The sequence below is a fragment of the Mytilus trossulus genome, unplaced genomic scaffold (assembly GCF_036588685.1).
Source record: "Mytilus trossulus isolate FHL-02 unplaced genomic scaffold, PNRI_Mtr1.1.1.hap1 h1tg000138l__unscaffolded, whole genome shotgun sequence".
In the NCBI taxonomy this organism is placed as follows: domain Eukaryota; kingdom Metazoa; phylum Mollusca; class Bivalvia; order Mytilida; family Mytilidae; genus Mytilus; species Mytilus trossulus.
In genome coordinates, this window is record NW_026963302.1 from 2842411 (window position 1) to 2865917 (window position 23507).

Here is a 23507-nt window from a genome sequence, read left to right on the forward strand (position 1 = left end):
TTGTTTATGTAGAATACATTATAATTATGAACAAGAACTATCTTTAAAAAAGATATCCGACATATTTTAATTTGAGTATATGTTTAAAACTATCATTTCGATAACCTTCAGAAGCACACTGACTTAATAATGCAGGACCTCTTTAATAAAATCTCCATCTGAATGTAACTACAAGAAATTCTTTACTAAGTCTGGTTATATGTAGACAATAATATATAAGAATATTGTTATGACACCTAAAATTTTTATTTGTGAAAAAATCTAGTGCAAATAAAAAGAAACAAATATAAATTTACTACTGTTTACATTAAACATAATTCATTGTGAACAAAGCTAGAAACTATTGGTAGTATAAGTAGTATCTTTCTGTTTACATTCACCAAAGCCCCGCGGAAATCTCACATGCGTAGGTGCTTTCTAAAAGTCATGTACCAGGTGTACGTTCGTACAACAAATATAAAAAAAGAAGATGTGGTATGATTGCCAATGAGACAACTATCCAAAAAAGACCAAAATGACACAAACATTAACAACTATAGGTCATCGTACAGCCTTCAACAATGAGCAAAGCCCATACCGCATAGTCAGCTATAAAAGGCCCCGATAAGACAATGTAAAACAATGCAAACGAGAAAACTAACGGCCTCATTTATGTAAAAAAGGAACGAAAAACTTATATGTAACACATAAACAAACGACAACCACTGAATTCAAGTACAGGCTCCTTAAAAATTATATAATTGTCCGGAATAAACAGCTGTCATGGATGCAAAGAGCTTTTGGAGAAACAATTATTTTAATAAAAATATAAATCTTTGTAAGATCTAGTTCAAATATTTATAGTTTTTCACTTGCTTTCCATCACGATATAATTTTCGAGACTTTTTTTCAAACACAACCAAATCACCCACCATGACAGCATTTTGTCTAATCACAGGAAGGATTTTCGAGCATGGGTAGTCTATTGCCATAGTGAAGCGTCCTTAAGTTCAAAGTGCACAAACCGAAACTATACCGACTACGTCGGAAAAAGAACAAATATCTGTGTGCTAGTTTTGTAGTAATATTCTTTTATTTTTTTTTAATTCATTGTCTAAAAAAAGTATGGATTTTATTTATGAAATGTGTAGATTCGGATGAATATATTCAATTTGAAATAAAAGAACTGAAACTTATTTTATGTGTGATGCATGTTTTTAAGGAATTTGGAGAAAAGTTATTTGTGTTTGTTAAAAAATTTAAATGCGAGCCTAGCAAAATGTCAAATTTATTTTGAAATAAATAGAAGATGTTCAAAAGTAAATGTTTCGCTCACCTTGGTCTATGTGCCTATCATAAACCAATAAAAAAAATTACAAAATTTATGAAAATTGTTAAAAAATTTCTACAAAGGGCAATAACTCCTTAAGGGGTTAATTTGTTAATTTACCATGTTCATGTTGACTTAATAGTAGATCTTACTTTGCTGTGCATCATTGCTGTATAAAGTTCATCTCTATCTATAATAATATGAAAGATAATAACCAAAAGCTGAAATTTTCTGAAAATTATCAATTCAGAGGCAGCAACCCAACAACAGGTTGCCTGATTGGTCTGAAAATTTCAGGGCAGATAGACTTTGACCTAATGAACAAATTTATCCACGTCATATTTGCTTGAAATACTTTGGTTTCTGAGATTTTAGCCAAAAACTGCATTTTACCCTATTTACTATTGTTAGCCATGTAGGCCATCTTGGTTTGCAGGCAGGGTCATCGGACACGATTTTTTTAAACTGGATACCCTAATGATGATTGTGGAAAAGTTTGGTTAAATTTGGCCCAGTAGTTTCAGAGGAGAAGAATTTTGTACAAGATAACAATAATTGATGAAAAATTGACTATAAAGGGCATTAACTCCTTAAGGGGTTCACTGACCATTTTGGTCATGTTGATTTTTTTGTAGATCTTACTTTGCTGTTTAAATTTTATCTCTATCTATAATTATATTAAAGATGATAACCAAAAACTGCCTAATTTCCTTAAAACTACAAATTCTGGGGCAGCAACCCAACACAGGTTGTCCGATTCATCTGAAAATTTCAGGGCTGATAGATCTTGACCTGATAAACAATTTTATCCCTGTTAGATTTGCTCTAAATCTTTTGGTTTCAGAGATATTAGCCCAAATCTACATTTTACCCCTATGTTCTATTTTTAGCTATGGCAGCCATCTTGGTTGGTTTGCCAAATCACTGGACACATTTTTTAAACTAAATACCCCAATGATGACTGTGGTCAAGTTTGGTTGCCCAGTAGTTTCAGGAGAGGATTTTTGTACAAGATAACACAAATTGACAAAAAATTGACTATAAAGGGCAATAACTCCTTAAGAGGTCAACTAACCATTTTGGTCATGTTGACTTTTTTGTAGATCTCACTTTGCTGAACATTATTGCTGTTTACAGTTTATCTCTATTTATAATAATATTCATGATAATAACCAAAAACTGCAAAATTTCCTTAAAATTACAAATTCTCGGGCAGCAACCCATCAACGGGTTATCAGATTCATCTGAAAATGAAGGGCAGATAGATCTTGACCTGATAAACAATTTGACCCCATGTCAGTTTTGCTCCAAATGCTTTGGTCTCAGAGATATAAGCCAAACTCTACATTTTACCCCCATGTTTTATTTATAGCCATGGCAGCCATCTTGGTTGGTTTGGCCGGGTCACAGGACACATTTTTTAAACTAGGTACCCCAATGATGATTGTGGCCAAGTTTGGTTAAATTTGGCCAAGTAATTTCAGAGAAGAAGATTTTTGTAGAAGTTAACAACGACGGACGACAAGTGATGAGAAAAGCTCACTTGGCCCTGGGCCAGGTGTGCAAAAAATGGAGCATCCTTCAACCTTTTGAAGGGGATTGGGTTTTGAATATAATATTGTGCTATGGAAAAGTAGAAACTGGCAGAAATGCATAAGAATCAAACCAAACATCTTTTAAAAGTTTCACAATTTTAAATGCCTCAAGGTTTCAAGCAATTAGAATGTTCCTCACCCTCAAAATATAAGAATCTATAAACAGGTCAAAAGTTACACAACAGGTGCCAAGTCTTGTCTTTTTTTCTCAGTTTACTGTCTGCATTTCTCTACTGATTTCTGATTATCAAACTTATCCAAAGTATTCATCAGAAGAAACCTTCAATTTTTTGGTTGTGCCTTTGGGGTCTCTTTATTGGAATATATTTCAATCACATCATTTAAAACTGAAATGTTTTTTTTTACATTATCCAACTAAATAACTTTTTGGTATTTATAATTGATTTGCTTAATTATTCAAGCAATAATTATATCTTTATCTCCTATTGATATTACATGATAGCTTTTTACATAGAACAATAAGGCACAATCCTTACCAAGTCTTTTATCTTTCAATATAATCTTATTATAAGTCTGTAATATTCTGTCCAAATCCTGTTGAACAAAAACACAATACATAATACATTACTATTACATGTATCAGCATTATTTACACATTTTTTCATCAAGGAATGCACATGCTGTAGTGTTCAGCAAACAAACCCTATTTGTAAATAAATGTAAAGCATAACAAGAATTAAGTAGGTATTGGACAGATTTTAAAGGCACTCACAAATATCAACTCATCACTCCGAAGATTTTTTTCAGGCAAAAAAAAAGTACACAAAAAAATATTCTAGATATAATATTTGAGGAATATATAGAATCATATTCAAAACAGTGTGGCTGTGGCCATTGATTGACGTCCTCAATTCATCCAATGACTGGGACATAACATGTGAACGTTTGTCTGTAACAACACTGCTCACTACTTACTTATCATTGAATTTAAACTGTAGGGTCAACAAAGGTTCTTAATGCCTTTCATAATGAAATAATCCGAAAAATTAATCAGAAATAACCTTTATGTTTTGATTTATATTATTGATATAAATCATAACATCGTGTTATTCATGATTAATTTTTCGAATAACTTTATTTAGGTATTGAGAACCTTTGGTAACCCCACAGTTTAAGTGTCTTAAACAAGTACATAGTGAGCAGTGGTTGTTACATACAAACGTTCACATAATCTGTCTCAGTCAATGGGATAATTTAGGACGTCTATCAATGGCCACAGCAACACTGTTTTGCATATGATTCTATAAAGAAAGACGAGGTGAATGTCCTGTTGCATAATACAATAATGTTTTTTCTTTATGTCAATTAAAATAAAATAAGCTTTAGTCTTCTATGTAACGTGCCCAATATACCCAAATGACTAATAATGGGAGATTTTTCCAAGCCTCCCTCCTCAAATATTTCCAACATTGCAAATTGGTTTAATCATCATATTTATCCTAGGTTAAAACATTAACAAATTTGAAGAGTATCTGATTATAAATGCAGGTGTTTTACAGTAACAAGAATGATAACATATAAGGTAATCTTCATTTTGACGCATGAATAAACCACTATAAAATAACATGTACATTTTTTCTTTTACCTTTAAGAGGGGTGCAATATATTTTGAGGTAAACTTTTCTTCCCATTTCAATCTTCCTTCTTTACTTAACAGTTGACACATGTCTGGTGGAATGTTTTTTCCTAAAAAAAAGGTCATAATTTGGTTGATTAATTCACAACACACACTAGACTAATTTGTATGTGGCACTAGTTTGACGAAGTTAAATTTGGTCTCTGAATGACCTCAGATCTAGATCTACTCCAAATAACCTTCTGATGTCTAGCAACAATCACTTTTTATTGAGACATAATTTTTTTTAAATTTTGATGTTAAAGTTTATTGGAACTTGTGTGATTTACTGTAAAGGCGGACAAATTCGAATACAAGGGTAAATACGTCTATATAGTGACCATTACTTTACCAAAATTACACTTTTTATAGCATTGACAATTTTTAAATTTCTGACTCCTAAATTATTAGGTCCATTGATTTTTAGGCAATTTTTTTTTCAAACTAATTCAAGGGAGCTGAAAATGATATTAACTCATCAATAAACTCATTTAAGGTATCAGATACATAAATGGCTTGTTCGGCAATTTTTAAAAGAAATTGTATACACGCAGAACTTCTAAAAAGATGAAAAATTGAAAAAATTCGTGTTGGTCACCGATCTAATTTCAGAGTTCCATACATTTGAAAATGGTAAGGAAACAACATAAAGTACATAAACATAACTTCAAATTTAAACCAAAAATAAGAAATTCCAAGATTTACTTATTCTGCAGTTTAAACCATTATCCTATGAATTTTCTATAAAGATCAAATGATTTAAGATATTATTTTCCTTTCTTTTGATATATAATTTTCATGGGGTTACTGAACCCCCTTTTTATATATCAGCCATTGAAAGGGTGTTGCTGATGGGAAAAGAGGAAAAAAATCATGATGTCACAGAAAGGATTTCGCAACGTCAAGGCTATATCAACAGAATTGTAAAGACAATATCAACTTCATTATAATTTGTTTAGTTATACAAATGCGCTATAGAGCATATTATCCTGTCTGAAAAAGGATTGATTACATATATTTATGTGCTCTACGCGTAGTTATTTTTAGATGCGTAGTACTATTGTAAAAACCGGTTTGGATTTCGTGGGTAGTATATAAGTAAAGGAGCACGTTTTTCAGTTATCGAGGTTAGGCGGTGACCACTACGTTAATTACTACTACAGTGTAGACATGTCCAACAACAAAAAGAATCCTAATGAAGATATGGATGAACATATAGTTGAAGATACGGTAGAAGAAGTGTCAAATGCTGATCTTTTGTCACTAATGAAGACCTACATGAACAACAAAATCGCAGGGCTCGAGAAGAATTTAAACAATTGACCCATAGTTTAGCGAAAAAGGTAAAGAAGTCAGAAAACAACTTTAAATTCAAAGGTAACAAGGTCCAGTTTGACCTTAACCTAGATGTGCTGGACAATTTAGATTCCGCTATATCCTGTATCAAGAAGAAACCCCTGAATAAAGCCATTTCCTACTTAGAAGATTCAAAAGAGCTGCTGAACAAACACAAATAGCATATAAGGATCGCCGATAAGTCCGAAGGGGGTTGGCAGACGGTCAGTGAATACTTGTCTGATGAGCAAGAGAGTGATTCGGAAGATGAGAAACGCATTAGGGCCACAGACAGCAGGGCAGTCAGGAAACCCAAGGCAGCTAAGACGGATAAAGAACAGCATGGTAGAAAAAGACCTGCAGAAGCGGCTGGTTCGTCATATCAACAGGCGCAGAGCCCAGCAAAACCTTCCGATGTCTGTTATAAGTGTAGATTCTACAGGCATTGGACAAGAGAATGTTGCACACAAAGCAAGAACAGAGTACCCTTAGCACCTTCTTCTTAAAGAAAACAATCAAGATATTTTTCAGGTACATGAACAATTTAATATTGACACCTACTTTGAATATGAAAAAGATGTTTCGGATATAACTGTAAAAGGCAGATTTTAAAAGTGCTTCTTAAAATTTTTGGGTTAAGATTTGTACAACAGATTTTGTTTATTATATAGTCAAAGAAAGTTTTAAAATTCCTTTTTTACAAGAGCCTACTTCTGTTTTTTTGAAAAATAATAGGTCTGCTTTAAAAAATAGTATTTTTGTACATGAAGCTATTTTAGATTTACTCAAAGGCGGTTTAGTTAAAGAGGTATCGAACAGACCGCACGTTGTGAACCCGCTGACCGTAGCAATCAGCGCAAAAGGTAAACATGGACTTGTACTAGATTTAAGACATGCAAACAATATGGTGGTAGTAAACAAAGTTAAATTCGAAGATGTGAAAGTTGCTAAACAATATATTACAAACGAATCTGTTGGATTTCTTTTTGATTTAAAGACAGGTTATCATCATATTGACATATTTTCTCCACCTCAGAAGTATTTAGGTTTCTCGTGGAAGTTTGAAGGATTAAAAAATATTACTTATTTACAGTTTTACCTTTTGGATTGAAATCGAGTGGTTATGTATTTATGTTCCGGACCATATGAGTATTTGGACCATACGTGTATGGTCATGACCATATGCGTATACTCATATGGTCCGACCATACGCGTATGGTCCGACCGTACGCGTAAGGTCGGACCATATGAGTATAATACTCGTTTGGTTATTCACGGGCCGGACCATATGAGTATTTGGACCATTTAAGTATATTTGTTTTAAATTACATTATAAAAGTTTCAATAATACAAAAACTTAATTTAAAAACAATAATGGTTACATGACAATCTATTATTTTATAATTCAAAAACTACGTTCAATTTAAATATTGATGCCATAGATAATTTTCATCGCTAATTACATTCTTGCATGAAGGCTTGGGGTGACATTTACTTCCACGCGGTATCATAGCTTTTTTGCATTTGCAAGTCCTGGTTGTGAACTATCCTTTTCAATTACACCTTTAGTTTGCAAGTGAATAGTTAGCCTTTATGTAGCTTTGTACAGTGATACTGAGGTATTTGGTCATTCCGATATGTCTAGGGTGTTTTCAAGAAGCTCCAGGTCTCATATATCGTAACATGACTGCAATACACCATATTCGCAAGACAACTTAAATAAGCTATGTTACTTTCCAATGACTTCTTCACTTGTGTAACAGTTCATTAAGAAATGTTTGGATTTTTTTTAAGTCGACATATTGCTCTTCACGCGTAATAACAAATCGGTAATAACCATCGGTAATGACCATCGGAATAAAACGTGTTTATTATAGTTTTGACAAGTAAGTAAAATTAAGTATGTTAAAATTCTGATTTTTGTCGAGCCTTCGACTTTAGTCGAAAAAGCGAGACATAGCGATCCTACATTCCGTCGTTGTCGGCGGCGTCCACAAATATTCACTCTGTGGTTAAAGTTTTTAAAATTTTAATAACTTTCTTAAACTGTACTGGATTTCTACCAAACTTGGATAGAAGCTTGTTTATGATCATAAGATAGTATCCAGAAGTAAATTTTGTAAAAATAAAATTTCATTTTTTCAGTATTTTACTTATAAATGGACTTAGTTTTTCTGCCGGGAAACATCACATTCACTCTGTGGTAAAAGTTTTTGAAATTTTAATAACTTTCTTAAACTATCCTGGGTTTGTACCAAATTTGGACAGAAGCTTGTTTATGATCATAATAGTATCCAGAGGTAAATTTTGTAAAAATAAATTTCCATTTTTTCCGTATTTTACTTATAAATGGACTTAGTTTTTCTGCTGGGGAAACATTACATTAACTCTGTGGTTAAAGTTTTTGAAATTTTAATAACTTTCTTAAACTATACTTGATTTCTACCAAACTTGGACAGAAGCTTGTTTATGATCATAACATAGTATCCAGAAGTAAATTTTGTAAAATATATTTCAATTTTTTCAGTATTTTACTTTTAAATGGACTTAGATTTTCTGCCAGGAAACAACACATTCACTCTGTGGTTAAAGTTTTAAATTTTTTTGTTAACTTTCCTATACCATTTTGGATTTGTACCAAACTTGGACAGAAGCTTTTTAATGATCAAAAGCTAGTATCTAGAAGGAAATTTTGTTAAAATTTTGTACCTGTGGATCTGTTTTTTACTTATAAATGGACTTAGTTTTTATGCCCCACCTACGATAGTAGAGGGGCATTATGTTTTCTGGTCTCTGCGTCTGTTCGTCCGTTTGTCCGTTCGTCCGTCTGTCCTGCTTCAGGTTAAAGTTTTTGGTCAAGGTAGTTTTTGATGAAGTTGAAGTACAATCAACTTCAAACTTAGTACACATGTTCCCTATGATATGATCTTTCTAATTTTAATGCCACATTAGAGTTTTTATCCCAATGTCACGATCCACTGAACATAGAAAATGAAAGTGCGAGTGGGGCATTCGTGTACTGAGGACACATTCTTGTTCTTCCAGTTAACATTACATACAGTCTGCAGTTAAAGTTTTTAAAACATTTATTAGATTCATAAACTATCTTGGATTTTTACCAAACTTGGACAGAAGCTTTTTATGATCAAAAGATAGTATCAACAGGAATATTTTTATTGATTTTTTTCCTCATTTTTGTTGAGCCTGTGATTAACAGCAAAAGTAGGCGAGACACTGGGTTCCGAGGAACCCTTATGAATTTTTATTAAGCTTATCTTTTTATTATAATATAATAATAAAATCACCTATTTTTAAGCAACGGTCATACCATATGAAGAGTTTAGAAGTATTAAAAGTAAACTGTAACAGAGTGTTAATTACCCCGACCAAACGCGTACGGTCGGACCATACGCGTACGGTCGGACCATACGCGTACGGTCAAACCATACGCATATGGTCAGACCATATGAGTATATACCCATATGGTCATGACCATACGCATATGGTCCAAATACTCATATGGTCCGGAACATTTACAAAGGAGTAGTGCACTGGCGAAGAAAGGGTATTACAATTGTCGTTTATTTAGACGACGGATTAGGACTAGCTGATGATAGTGAGGTACATGTATGTAAATTACATGCAGACATGGTTAAATCAGATTTAATTATGTAGGGTTTTGTTCCAAACAGGGAAAAGAATATCTGGTCCCCTTCTTATTCATTGAAATGGTTGGGATTTATATGGGATTTACGAAAATGCGTGTTGCAAGTTCCTGAGTCCAAAATATTGGATTTGCAAGAATGCATAGGCAGTGCTTTAAGTAATCCATGTAAAGTTAAGATAAGAACGCTTGCAAAAATATGTGGCAAGGTTATATCTCTTACTCCAGCAATCGGAAATGTTACTCAGATAATGACAAGAGCTACATTTGCTGTGATGAACGAACAAGATGATTGGGATCAGTGCATGGACATTAACTTCAATAGTGATCTAATTTTTTGAATTCATGTTTTGGAAAAATAATGTGCAATTGCTTATGCCTGTATCTTTATTACCAAAGGCAAATGAGTTAAGTATTTATAGTGATGCTAGCGATATAAGTGCATGAGGTTTTATACAAACTCAACGCATGTAATGTATGTATCCTGGATGAATTTAGAAAAAGTAAAAGCTCCACATGGAGAGAGGTAAAAGCAATCGAGCTGTGCTTAGTATCATTTGCACATTTAGTATGCACAGTTCGGTGGTTGTTTATACTAGTACTGACAACCAGAATGCAGTGAGCGTTATTGAAAAAGGTAGCAAGATATTAGAACTGCAAAACTTGACATTTTCAATTTTTAATACTTGTATTGTGAATTGTATTTCTATAAATGTAAAATGGATTCCGCGAGAAGAAAACGAGCAAGCAGACTATTTAAGTCGAATCGTTGATATCGATGATTGGAGGACTTCAGATGAATTTTTTGAGTTTGTAGAGAATTTATGGGGTCCTCACTCCATTGACAGGTTTGCCAATATGGAAAATAGAAAACTGCTTAGATTCAATTCTTTATATTGGAATCCGGGTTCAGAAAGTATAAATTCATTTACATGTAACTGGCATGAAGAAAATATCTGGTTAGTACCACCAGTAACACTGGCAGCTAAAGTCATTAATCATTTAGTCAAATGTAGAGTTGTTGGAACTCTAATAGTTCCAAAGTGGTCCTCATCGCCGTTTTGGCTGTTACTGTTTGAGGAAGGTTTACATTATAAACCATATGTGGAAGATGTTTTTAAGTTTTTGAGGCAAATAGAATATTTGTTGCTGGACATAATATAAATTCTATTTTTGCTCAAGGTGATTTTAAAGGAACTGTTTTAGCAGTGAGATTAAATGCTTTAGATATGTAATATTATATGTATATTTTACAGATTATCCATGTTGGTCACTGGACAACAGTTTTTTGTTTGGTAATGATGGTCACTGGACTGTTTATGAGTTGGCATAGGAACGTCACTAAACTTGCACTTGTGTATTGTGTTATGTTTGTCATTGAACATATGATTTGTTATGGTCACTATACCAAGAGTATTGTAGTAGTTGGACTACACAGTTAAGGTCACTGGACCGACTAAATGGATTAGGAATTTACAAGGTAAAAATAGATTTATTTTATGATTACTGTTTTAAAATTACTGTTCCAGTAATTTTCTTTTATTACAGAATTTTTTTACAACTGGTTTATGGAAACAGAGTCACATAATATCTCACCCACAGTTGAAAATACTTTTTCAAAAAACTTTCATCAACAGTACTAGATTCAAGGGTTAAACTACAGTATCAAAGTACATCGGGTATTTCAAAAGAATTGTACTATGGACACGAAAATATTCAGAGATAACTTTGATACTTCGGTGTAATGAATTACATGACAGAGTCACATAATATCTCACCCACAGTTGAAAATACTTTTTCAAAAAACTTTCATCAACAGTACTAGATTCAAGGGTTAAACTACAGTATCAAAGTACATCGGGTATTTCAAAAGAATTGTACTATGGACACGAAAATATTCAGAGATAACTTTGATACTTCGGTGTAATGAATTACATGACAGTTTATATTTGCAACATCTAATTGATAACAGTAGTCATTACCACTGGTATTAAAGAGATAACCGTAAGTGCAATTACGATTATCCCAATATGGCGACGGTAGATATAGGTAAAATCTTTACACTTGTTTTTCTTAAATGAAGCATGTTTTTGTCAATAGTTACTCAGCTGCAAGGTTTATCTATACCATTACATCATATTTGAATCGTAATGGTGCACTGGAATTGTCTAAGCGCTGTGAAAATAGCCGTTGAAAAATTCGGGATGATAATCGTAACTCTATGGTATTTTTCTTCTTTGATAATCGTAATTTTCTTTATTGGATAATAGTAACTGAAACATAATAAATGTGTCTTTCAGCATTTCAATGGCATTTTGTGTGTTAAAAATGTAAATTCCCAGTTTAACGATGACATTAACGTATATAAAAATAAATGAAGAAACTTACAGGTTAATATCTAGGATAAATTTACCTATAATATATCTCTATTTGATGAGAAAAAGGATGGATTAGCTATATCCCATATTCCAAAAGTGCAATCCTTTCAATTCATTGTTCAAAATGAAAGTCACGTATACCACATTTTCATATGTCATATGTTTTGCCTCTTATATCATGTTTATACTAAAATTCTGTGCGACATGAACAAAAGTTTCCGTCAATAACTTTATAACTGCATTATCGGATTTAGTGTTCATATCTCCCTTTTCCTTATAATTCAATAAATTCAGCCATCCATATTTTCCCCTTGGATTCACTTTTTTCTATTTTATACGGATATAATATATGATTTTAAAAATTAAATTAAAATGTTTTGATCAAATACCCATGTATTTTAGGACGTTTCTTTAAACAGTGTGGATGGTAAAGGATCTAGAAAAGTTACCACAGTTTATTGTTACTATTGTTTATTGTCACTTTTGTTTTTTGTTACTTTTGTTTATTGTTACTTTTGTTTATTGTTACTTTTGTTTTTTGTTTTTATTAGCCTTACCTTTAGTCTTACGAAGCATTTGACAAGACGAAAAAACAAAACAAATATGTATATTGATAAATTACATCAAAGGGCATAACATGTAGGTCATCACAGTCGGAACTGATTGAATTACAAAGATTTTATAGATTTTAAAACAAAAATTTTGTGCTTTAGAGAAATGCATGAAAATTAGGTAAGGCTAATTTTTGTTTTCATTTAATAGAAAAGTACTAATTATATGGCAAGTATGCAAATACAAAAATGTTCCTTGTTTAGTACCTTCAATATTTTTCTCTATAATATCTTTCATGCATATGTATGCAGCATACTTTTCATATACCGAGTATTTATGCATTTTTAATAAGTTTGTTTCTAATTTTGCAGAATATGCGTTATTTTATTCTCAACTTTGCAGTCATTCTTTGAATAAGTATTTCTTGTAAGAAAATTTAAAGCTACATCAATTTTATTTCTTGATTTTCGGGCTTTTGGCCAAACTATAAAAGAACACAAATCCATGTGTGTCAATGAACTCCACGTTACTTAATTTCATAATACACAAAGAATCCCATTTAGGGCCAATCTTTCTCTAGTCTTATATAGCATTAAATGTTTTAAGGATGTCATATTATAATAATTCAAAATTAAATTTGTGTTGTTTATAGTTTATATCTGAGATACTGAAATTTCAGTGACAGTCATGCATTAAGTATCTAATATAAATGAGAAGATATGGTATGTTTGCCAATGAGACAACTTTCCACAAGAGACCACCATGACTCAGAAATTAACAAATATAGGTCACCGTACGGTCTTCAACAATGAACAAAGCCCATACCGCATAGTCAGCTATAAAAGACTCCGAAATGACCCTGTAAAACACTTTTCAAAGTTATCCCTTGTTCATCATAACTTTTAAGTTGTGATATCCATGAACTAGAGGCTCTAAAGAGCCTGTGTCGCTCACTTTGGTCTATGTGAATATTAAACAAAGGACGCAGATGGATTCATGACAAAATCGTGTTTTGGTGATGGTGAAGTGTTTATACATCTTACTTTACTGAACAGTCTTGCTGCTTACAATTATTTCTACCTATATTGAACTTGGCCAAGTAGTTTCAGTGGAAATGAATTTACAAATTTTATGAAAATTGTTAAAAATTGACTATAAATGACAATAACATAGGGGTAAATTAACTACTTAGGGGGTCAATTGACCATTTTGGTCATGTTGACTTATTTTTAGGTATTTTGCTGTACATTGTTGCTGTCTACAGTTTATCTCAATCTATACTAATATTCAAGATAATAAAAAAAAACGGCAAAATTTTCATAAAATAACCAATTCAGGAGCAGCAACCTAACAACAGGTTGTCTGATCCATCTGAAAATTTCAAGGCAGATAGAACTTCACCTGATAAACAATTTAACTCTCTGTCAGATTTGCTCTAAATGCTTTGGTTTTTCAGTTATAGGCCAAAAACTACATTTTACCCCTATGTTCTATTTTTAGCCATGGTAGCCATCTTGGTTGATTGGCCGGGTCACACTACACATTTATTAAACAAGATACCCCAAAGATGATCGCGGTCAAGTTTGGATTAATTTGGCCTGGTAGTTTCAGAGGAGAAGATTTTTGTAAAAGATTACTTAGATTTACGAAAAATGGTTAAAATTGACTATAGAGGGGTCAACTGATCATTTCGGTCATGTTAACTTATTTGTAGATCTTACTTTGCTGAACATTATTGCTGTTAACAGCTTATCTCTATCTATAATAATATTCAAGATAATAAGCAAAAACAGCAAAATTTCCTTAAAATTACCAATTTAGGGGCAGCAACCCAACAACATGTTGTCTGATTCATCTGAAAATTTCAGGGCAGATAGATCTTGACCTGATGAACATTTTTACCCCATGTCAGATTTGATCTAAATGCTTTGGTTTTTGAGTTATGAGCCAAAAACTGCATTTTACCCCTATGTTCTATTTTTAGCCGTGGCCGCCATCTTGGTTAGTTGGTGGGGTCAGGCCACACAATTCTTAAACTAGATACCCCAATAATGATTATGGCTAAGTTTGGATTAATTTGGCCCAGCAGTTTCAGAGGAGAAGATTTTTGTAAAAGTTAACGACGACGGACGACAGATGACGGGCCAGGTGAGCTAAAAATGTAAAAGTGAGGCTACCCAAATTTGTACTTGATCTTAGTTTTATGGTAATAAGCATTGTGTATATGTTTCATTTCATTTGGTTGCTCAAGGCAAACTAAACTAAGAGAACGGAAACAAAAAATGTAGCAATTTTTCGATTTGTTATTGGGCACTACTCTAGAACAGTAAAAGTGGGTGCATAATAAAACACAACAGTTAACTTTTATTCCCCCGAAAGTTCCAAGGGGTCATGCATTTGAAAAATATATGAATTATGTTTCAATGGCATGAGAACACAACACAAACATAAACACATACTTTTATCCATAGTACTGGTCATTTGCAAACTTAAATTGTGTTTTTGAATATGACACGAAAGGAGATGTTGGATAAATGTAAATTAAAGGCAAAAGCCAAACAAAAAGAATATTTTAAAGTTTATTGCATATTATCCCTACTTTTATTCCTATCCTTGGTTTTGTTCCATTTAAAATATAGAGAGGGCAGTGCATAGATGTGAATATTTAAAAAACAAATGTATATAAATTCCAACTTATTTATCTTTTGGTTTTTTGTTACTCAGCTTTGCCGTGGTTGGCAATGTTTTCTCGGGGTACCAATCTGCTCTATCCCCCATTCAGCCATGCATTATTTATATATTGTTCAACACGGACTTTGAACACACATTATATGGCGGTCTGATAAATAGAAAAACTGTGTTTTTTATTCAATTCAAATTCCTGTTTGTCCGTGCATAAGGCCCAATAATCCCCATTTGATTCTCGTTCAAGTTTATTGTCCCTTTAAATTTCTCTTGCCTACCCGTCTGAAGTGATTTCTGACGTTATATTTCACAAATTTTATGTCACACTGGCAGCAATTAAACTCTTTTGCTTTTTTACTATGAATTATTTATTGTTTTAATAGTACTTGTACTTTCATTTTCAAATTCTATTTATAGACCATATCGAGGATGTGAAAGAAAGCACTGTAAAGAAAGGTTTGTGTTAATATTTAAATGATTATATAACAGGAAAATTAAATCAAGATAGCAGTATTTACCTCTTTTTTTTGTGTAGGATTGAATAAATCCAAGCTGTTTTCACATTTGTTTTGAGAAATAAATTTATTTCTGTTAATGCAAATGACTGAAAGTAAGTCTGTAACTATATTTGCTATTGAATTTCAATATATAGAATAACAACACATGTACCTAGTGAGAGATTTAATTTGTTATTGTGGGAGTGTATGTGTGTAATACATGTACTTCTTTATGATATTTTATCAATAACTACATTTCGTTTTCACGTCCCATATCAATATTCCCAATTTTCAAGTTAAGTCTCTGATCTGTGCCGATTACCAGCGTACTGTAAGTCAATATATGGACAGATACTCAAAGGTATAAACATAATACTTCCGAGACCTACTTTTTGTACTTTAAACAGTTTTGTAAAAACATCATAGTGAATGAAAGCTCTTATGAGCATTAATGTTGGTCAGCTAGCAAACCCAACTCAATCACTCCAAGACCATCACTACATGCCAAGTTACTTTCATTTTTAGGGGAGGAAGCACAATTACTGTTTAACTGTTACAAGATATTTCAATTTAATATCTCATTTTTTTACATTTTGATGAGATGCATTCAATACTTATCCACCAAATTGACCATTATTGACATAATTCCGACAAAAATGAATATATTTTGACATCTTGAAAATATTTTTACTGGTGTATGGGAGATAACTCTCATAGCAACAAACATCCATTTTTCAGTTTTTGGCGAGAGGCATTCATTTACGTACCTCTCACCTTAAATAGCCAAGAATATTTGAAATCCAGGGCATTAACTGTCATCATTTACTATGGATTTAGATAAAAAAAAATATTTATAAAGATACTTTTTTTTCCTGACTGAACAAATTTGGCCAATAAAGGAAATTTGTTTTTTGTTTAACACTAAGAAAAAGTTGTTCACATATATCTGTGAAACCAATGAATACTGTCACATTACCCGGCATTTATAATAAATCTGCAAAATTGATGCAAGAGACATATTTACAATAAAAATTACCTGTATTATTAGGGACTTGCTGGTCCATAATGCTTTTCAATATGCAATGTAAAAACACACATACATCATCATTGCTTTTACCAAGTATTTTTTGCAAAGCCTGAAGATCTAAGGCAATATGTTTCTTTATGAAAGGGAGCACATCATTTGGTGACAACCTCTTGTCCAGTTTTATTGTCTGGATAATAGCCTAAACATAAAAAATTTCAAAAATAAAACAATAACCTCAACAAAATTAATTACGGCCTAACAAAAGTAACATGTATAGACAACACAATGTTTTAGGAACTTGTGCAATGGAATCAATTATCTTCTACAGAAGACAAAACATTGTATTTAAATACTTTCCTGAAAAGTCTTTTGAAAATTGGGAAATAATATTTAGATTGTTATATTCGATGTCAGAATAATTTTTTAAAAACATGTTGAACATTTGCTCAATTTACTTTGCAGTAAGCATGCATGCAACTCTCATTCCATTTTTAATGAATAAAAATATCTGACATGGCAGGGAGATAACTCTGTTAAAATCGGCTGAACATTTTAATCACATTCACCTGGTGTCATCAGTTAAGACTATAAAGAAAGTTTTTTTCCCTGTGAGATTTTGGAGTTTTTCTAGTATTATCTATATAAATAATATGAAACTTGAACTACTGCAATATGGATTATTTGTAAAGATGTTTAAACAAGAATGTGTCCATAGTACACGGATGCCCCACTCGCACTATCATTTTCCATGTTCAGTGGACCGTGAAATTGAAATCCAATTTAATTTGGAATTAAAATTTATAGAAGGATCACTTAAACTTCATCAAAAACTACCTTGACCAAAAGCTTGAACCTAAACTTCACACTATCATTCTTTATGTTCAGTGGACTGTGAAATTGAGGTCAAAACTTTAATTTGGCAGTAAATTAGAAAGATCATATCATGGGTTTCAAGGTTCAAGTTGATTGGACTTCAAACTTCATCAAAAACTACCTTGACCAAAAACTTTAACCTGAAGCGGGACAAACAAACAGACGAACGAACAGATGAACGAACCCACAGACCAGAAAACATAATTCCCCTCTACTATCGTAGGTGGGGCATAAAAAAGTTAGGTATGTAAATCCCTGAATTTATTATAATTATGTTCAAATTTTCTGTTCTTATTATATCTGAAAAAAATGAAAGTAGAATTTCTATAACTATACAAACCTGGACATTATTATTAGCTCCTAAGAACATTGAAATATGAGTGAGTAATCTAATCAATGCAACAGATATTCTATCTATTTTTCTGTCCTGCACAAAAGCAAGTTTCTGTCCCAGATTTGTAGCTCTACCAAGTATATGACCTGTTGAAGTCCTGTCAACTCTGTAAATATTGATGTAAACATTTATAAGTCAACCTGTCAACTATCAAACAAATGCAAAAATAATTTTGGCTAAATAGATTTCCTGATTTTTAACAAGTAATAATTGTATAATTTGCTTAATTCATCTTACCTTTGATAATTATTAACACCACTGGGTCGATGCCACTGCTGGTGGACGTTTCGTCCCCAAGGGTATCACCAGCCCAGTAGTCAACACTTCGGTGTTGACATGAATATCAATAATGTGGTCATTTTCATAAATGTCCTGTTTACAAAACTTAGAATTTTTCGAAAAACTAAGGATTTGATTATCCCAGGCATAGATTACCTTAGGGCTATTCCAGAAAAAAATGTAGGGGGGGGGGGGGTGTTGGGGTTGGAAGGCACATTGTATTAATAATACATGGGTGATGGGTATCAGAGCAACTTTTCACACTATAATGTACTGCCTTCCAACCCCCCCCCCCTACATTTTTTTCTGGAAAAGCCCTTAGCCGTATTTGGCACAACTTTTTGGAATTTTGGATCCTCAATGCTCTTCAACTTTGTACTTGTTTGGTTTTATAAATATTTTGATTTGAGTGTCACTGATGAGTCTTATGTAGATGAAAAGCGCATCTGGCATACTAAATTATAATCCTGGTACCTTTGATAACTATAGGCCAGTTAGAAAAAAATAAAGCCCAAGTTTCCAAGTAAACCAGTCTGGTTGGAGTACAGAGGGTGAATCAATTATTTGCAAGGATGTAACCGGCAAATCAGTTATTATATGTTCACTGTTCCAGAGGAGTACCATAAGACCTGAAGGACAAGTAAAAAATTGTCAACCAATCATTTGGAATTCGCTTGGGATATACATTACATTATGGTGCCAGCTAATTGCATCTCTCATTCAATTACAGCTAATAAAAATCCTAGTATTAGGATCGTTTTCTTTGTATATTAATTGTGCTCAGGCTCTTGAAAGTTGGAGAGTCAATCACAGGGAGAAACAGAATTGTTCTGACCATCTAGGATGCAGATGGACACATACATAATATATTTCAAAGGTGCAGTTACTTCAGCTTAAATACCATAATTATAACTTTTTCATAAAATGTAATAAAATACCCCTCATCTACTCTGTTTCCTGCAACAGGGGCATGATCATGGCCACCAATCCTTGCATTACAATCCCTACATCTAGTTTCAAAAGTTGGTCTTCCACACTGAAAAATTAATGGTGAATAATAAAAACAAAAACACCATTATGTAATTAATAAACAAATTACAGAATAGAGGTTCTAAGGAGCCTTAATCAATGTATGAATCAAAGAGATGAGAAATCTAATAGTTGTTTTTCAACACATAGTTTGTATATTTCACCTCTTTTGTAGAGGATCTCCCAATCATCAATTTCTTTCATATATCATTCTTGCCAAATTCGTTTCAAACTGTCCTATTGGTTCAGGAGTGCCATGGTTATAGTGGTAAGCACTACTAGCACAAAAGTTCCTAGTTTCAATCCCCCCTCCAGGAAAAAAATTTCATGGACTGAATTTTCGGCTGCAAATATAGTCAAGACAAAAGATGATAGTCCATCTGAAGGGAACGATAATTAAAACTGCTGACACGTGTTAAGAGAGAACAATATCTCTTGCACCCTTAAAACCTTGTAGATTTCGGAAAAAAAGAACAGGCTAATGCCAATAGAAGGCAGCACTCACATCTGCAAAGTTGAAAGGGATTAATATAAGTTGCAATAACTTGTTTCCCAATCCACTATAAATAAGTATTTAAACTAGTGGATGAAAAATATAGCTTTCCATCCAAAGAGTCATGTTTACTTTGCGAGAACAATGCTACCATGCTTGCCATCAAACCAACTTGACGAAAAAGACTTAAAACAGGTTCATACAATCAGCAATCATGTAAAGTATCAAAATAATAAGCCTTGTAAATTCATGTAATTTTTTTTTTTTTGGGCCATTCAGATTTAAATGCCTCCAGATCTTTTTAAATCACAACCAAATTACAGTTATTTTGAGTTATTTCAGTGGATAATCCTTAGACAATTCTTTCAAGTTCAGCTAATCCTGCCATAGAAGTTTCAGATTAGAAAATAAACTGTTATTACAATCAAATTAAAACAAATACCATGTGCCACCAAGGTCAAAAAGTTTGCCTTTTCGTATATCTTTGAAGTCTCCCTATCATCAATCCTGACAAATTTAATTTAATTCATCTAATGGGGCATTTAGTCAAAAAAATAAAACTGGAGAGCATAGGAGGACCAAATCAGGTTTGAGCACTAATGGTGAGTCAACTATTTGTAAGGATGTAACCCAAAAATCTGGGTTTTTTTTTCAACTTAACTCCGCAAAGCATGGCTACAGTATGTCCTGAAAGCCAAGTAATTGCAAAATCATCAATAAATTATAAGGAATCAGATTGGCTGTACCCATCCCATTTACTTCAAGCTACCAGCATCTCATCCTAAAGCTGTAATTAAATCCTTGATTTGTGTATATATAACCCATGAAAAATTCTTTCAAAAATACATGTAGGACTATTTCCTGAAGTTTTAGTTGTTATTATCAGTGGAGGATCTAGGGAGGGGAGGTCCAGGGGTTGAACACCCCTTTTTTGGGACGATCTATGCATTTGAATGGGGACATGTAGTTTGAACCCCGCTTTGTCCTGGGTTAGGAACCCCCCTTTTTAAAAATGACTGGATCTGCCCCTAATTATTAATTTATATCACATCTCTTTTTAAAAGTATCAATTCAAAGTTTGTGAATGCTTCATTGAGTTTCAATATGTGTACAAATGAGCATACCCATGTGTGTAGAATACATAGTTCTATTATATTATGCTGCAATAGCTTAAACCCAGAGGTTTACACAGCTATTTTACTTAAGTTATGATCACTTATATGTGTTACACATCTTAAATAAATATAATCTAGTCTGAAAGTCTGTTTTGAAAGTGCCATAAAATCGATACTTACATCTCCTACAACATATGGATGACCATTTGGACATTCTGAAATATACATATATTTATATAAATCTAGACTTAATTATACACTGTGACATCTCAAAAGTCTTATCTGAATCCTGCAGCATTTAATTCGTGAATTTTTATCTAAAATCTAAATCTGATATTAAGGGGGCTCCTGGGTATAAATTTTTTTTTTTTCTAATATAGGATTTTGCTATATCTTTTTATAAATAAACTTTATTATATACTTAAAAGAAAAATGAAATAAAAAAAAGGGGTCACTGTTCATTTAAGCCACAATCTGCCTTCGGAAGAAGCATACATTTTTGTAAATGTCCTTTTTTTCTGTTGAACTAATAGGAGAAATAGAGGTAATATTGAAATAAAAAAATTACCTAATATAAGAAATTGCTTAAATTTTACAATTATTTAGTTTATGTACAGCTTATTTGAAAACAATAATAAAAAATATAGGTCACAGATGAAATAAAAAAGATATTTAGAATTTAATGCCAAAAATTTGCACTTTTGCACCAAAGGGAGATAATTTGGGGCTTTTTCGATGATATACACATTTTAAAATCGTCTGGGGTCAACCGAATTGATTTTTTGGGTTGATTTTTTTACCATATCATAAAGTAATAACTAATAGTGTAATAAATAAAAGTTGTAATGAAAAAATTAAGGTTTAATTTTTTGCTGAAATTTTTGTACCCACAAGCCACCTTAATGGTGTGGATACTGTTTTTTTTATTATACACTTTTTACACCAGTACTTAAAATGTGTAGAATCTAAACTATGAACATTAATGTTGAAGGCTCAACAAAAAGCAATAGAAATTGGCTGGTTTTCTTTAAAATAGGTGGAAAAGTTGATGTAAGTCATAGAAAGAATGTTAATTAATATATTTTAACTTTAGAGCCTGTGTCGCTCACCTTGTTCTATGTGAATATTAAACAAAAGACGCCTGACAAAATAATGTTTTGGTGATGGCGATGTGTTTGTACATCTTTATAACTGTACTGAATATTCTTGCTGCTTACAACTATTTCTATCTATAATGAACTTGGCGCAGTAATTTCAGTGGAGAATGATAGTAAAAATTTACAAATTTTATGAAAATTGTGACTATAAAGGACAATAACTCCTTAAGGGGTCAATTGACCATGTTGGTAATGTATTATTTTTAGGTCTTACTTTGCTGTACATTATTGCTTTTTACAGTTTATCTCTATCTATAATAATATTCAAGATAATAACAAACAAGAATGTGTCCAAAGTACACGGATGCCCCACTCGCACTATCATTTTCCATGTTCAATGGACCATGAAATTGGATAAAAAATATAATTAGGCATTAACATTAGAAAGATAATATCATAGGGAACATGTGTACTAAGTTTCAAGTTGATTGGACTTCAACTTCATCAAAAACTAACTTGACCAAAAACTTTAACCTGAAACACGCACTTTCATTTTCTATGTTCAGTGGACCCTGAAATTGGGGTAAAAAGTTTAATTTGGCTTTAAAATTAGAAATATCATATCATAAGGAACATGGTACTAAGTTTCAAGTTGATTGGACTTCAACTTCATCAAAAACTACCTTGACCAAAAACTTTAACCTGAAGCGGGACAGACGGACGAACAGACGGATGAACGAACGAACGGACAGACAGACGGACGAACGGACGCACAGACCAGAAAACATAATGCCCCTCTATCATCGTAGGTGGGGCATAAAAATGGCAAAATTTCTAATTCAGGGACAGCAACCTAACAACGGGTTGTCCAATCCATCTGAAATTTTCAGGGCAGATAGATCTTCACCTGATAAACAATCTAACAGGCAGTCAGATTTGCTCTAAATGCTTTGGTTTTTGAGTTATAAGCCAAAGACTACATGTTAATTACCCCTACGTTCTATTTTTAGCCTTGGCACCCATCTTGGTTGGTTGGCCGGGTCACGTCACACATTTTTAAAACTAGATACTTCAAAGTTATTTGTGGCCAAGTTTGGATTAATTTTGCCCAGTAGTTTCAAAGGAGACGATTTTTGTAAAAGATAACTAAGATTTGTGAAAAATGGTTAAAAATTGACTGTAAAGGGCAATAACTCCTTAATGGGTCAAAATACCATTTTGGTCATGTTGACTTATTAGTAAATCTTACTTTGCTGAACATTATTGCTGTTTACAGTTTATCTCTATCTATAATAATATTCAAGATAATAACCAACCAGATGCTCCCCAGGGAGCAGCTTTATACGACCTCAGAGGTTGAACCCTGAACGGTTGGGGCAAGTATGGACACAACATTCAAGCTGGATTCAGCTCTAAATTTGGATTGTGATTAAATAGTTGACACAACATAGGTTTCTGACACAGAATGAATGTGGTCTAATGAACTTAAAATTTTTGTTTTGCCTTTGAGCATTTCACTATGCTGTTGTATATTAATCCTCTCAAAAAA

The 23507-nt window shown here is 32.6% G+C and overlaps 1 protein-coding gene across 1 annotated transcript in view; it reads right to left on the minus strand.

The window, feature by feature from the left end:
• The window catches only part of LOC134700396 (E3 ubiquitin-protein ligase RNF213-like), a 120412-nt gene that overhangs the window by 11876 nt on the left and 85029 nt on the right, over window positions 1-23507 (minus strand). The window contains exons 56-61 of the mRNA XM_063561784.1: window positions 21042-21076; window positions 19163-19260; window positions 17892-18051; window positions 16688-16877; window positions 4511-4611; window positions 3402-3459 (exon numbers count right to left, since the gene is read on the minus strand). Coding sequence (XP_063417854.1) covers window positions 3402-3459; window positions 4511-4611; window positions 16688-16877; window positions 17892-18051; window positions 19163-19260; window positions 21042-21076 — 642 coding nt within the window. The remainder of the gene's footprint in view (window positions 1-3401; window positions 3460-4510; window positions 4612-16687; window positions 16878-17891; window positions 18052-19162; window positions 19261-21041; window positions 21077-23507) is intronic.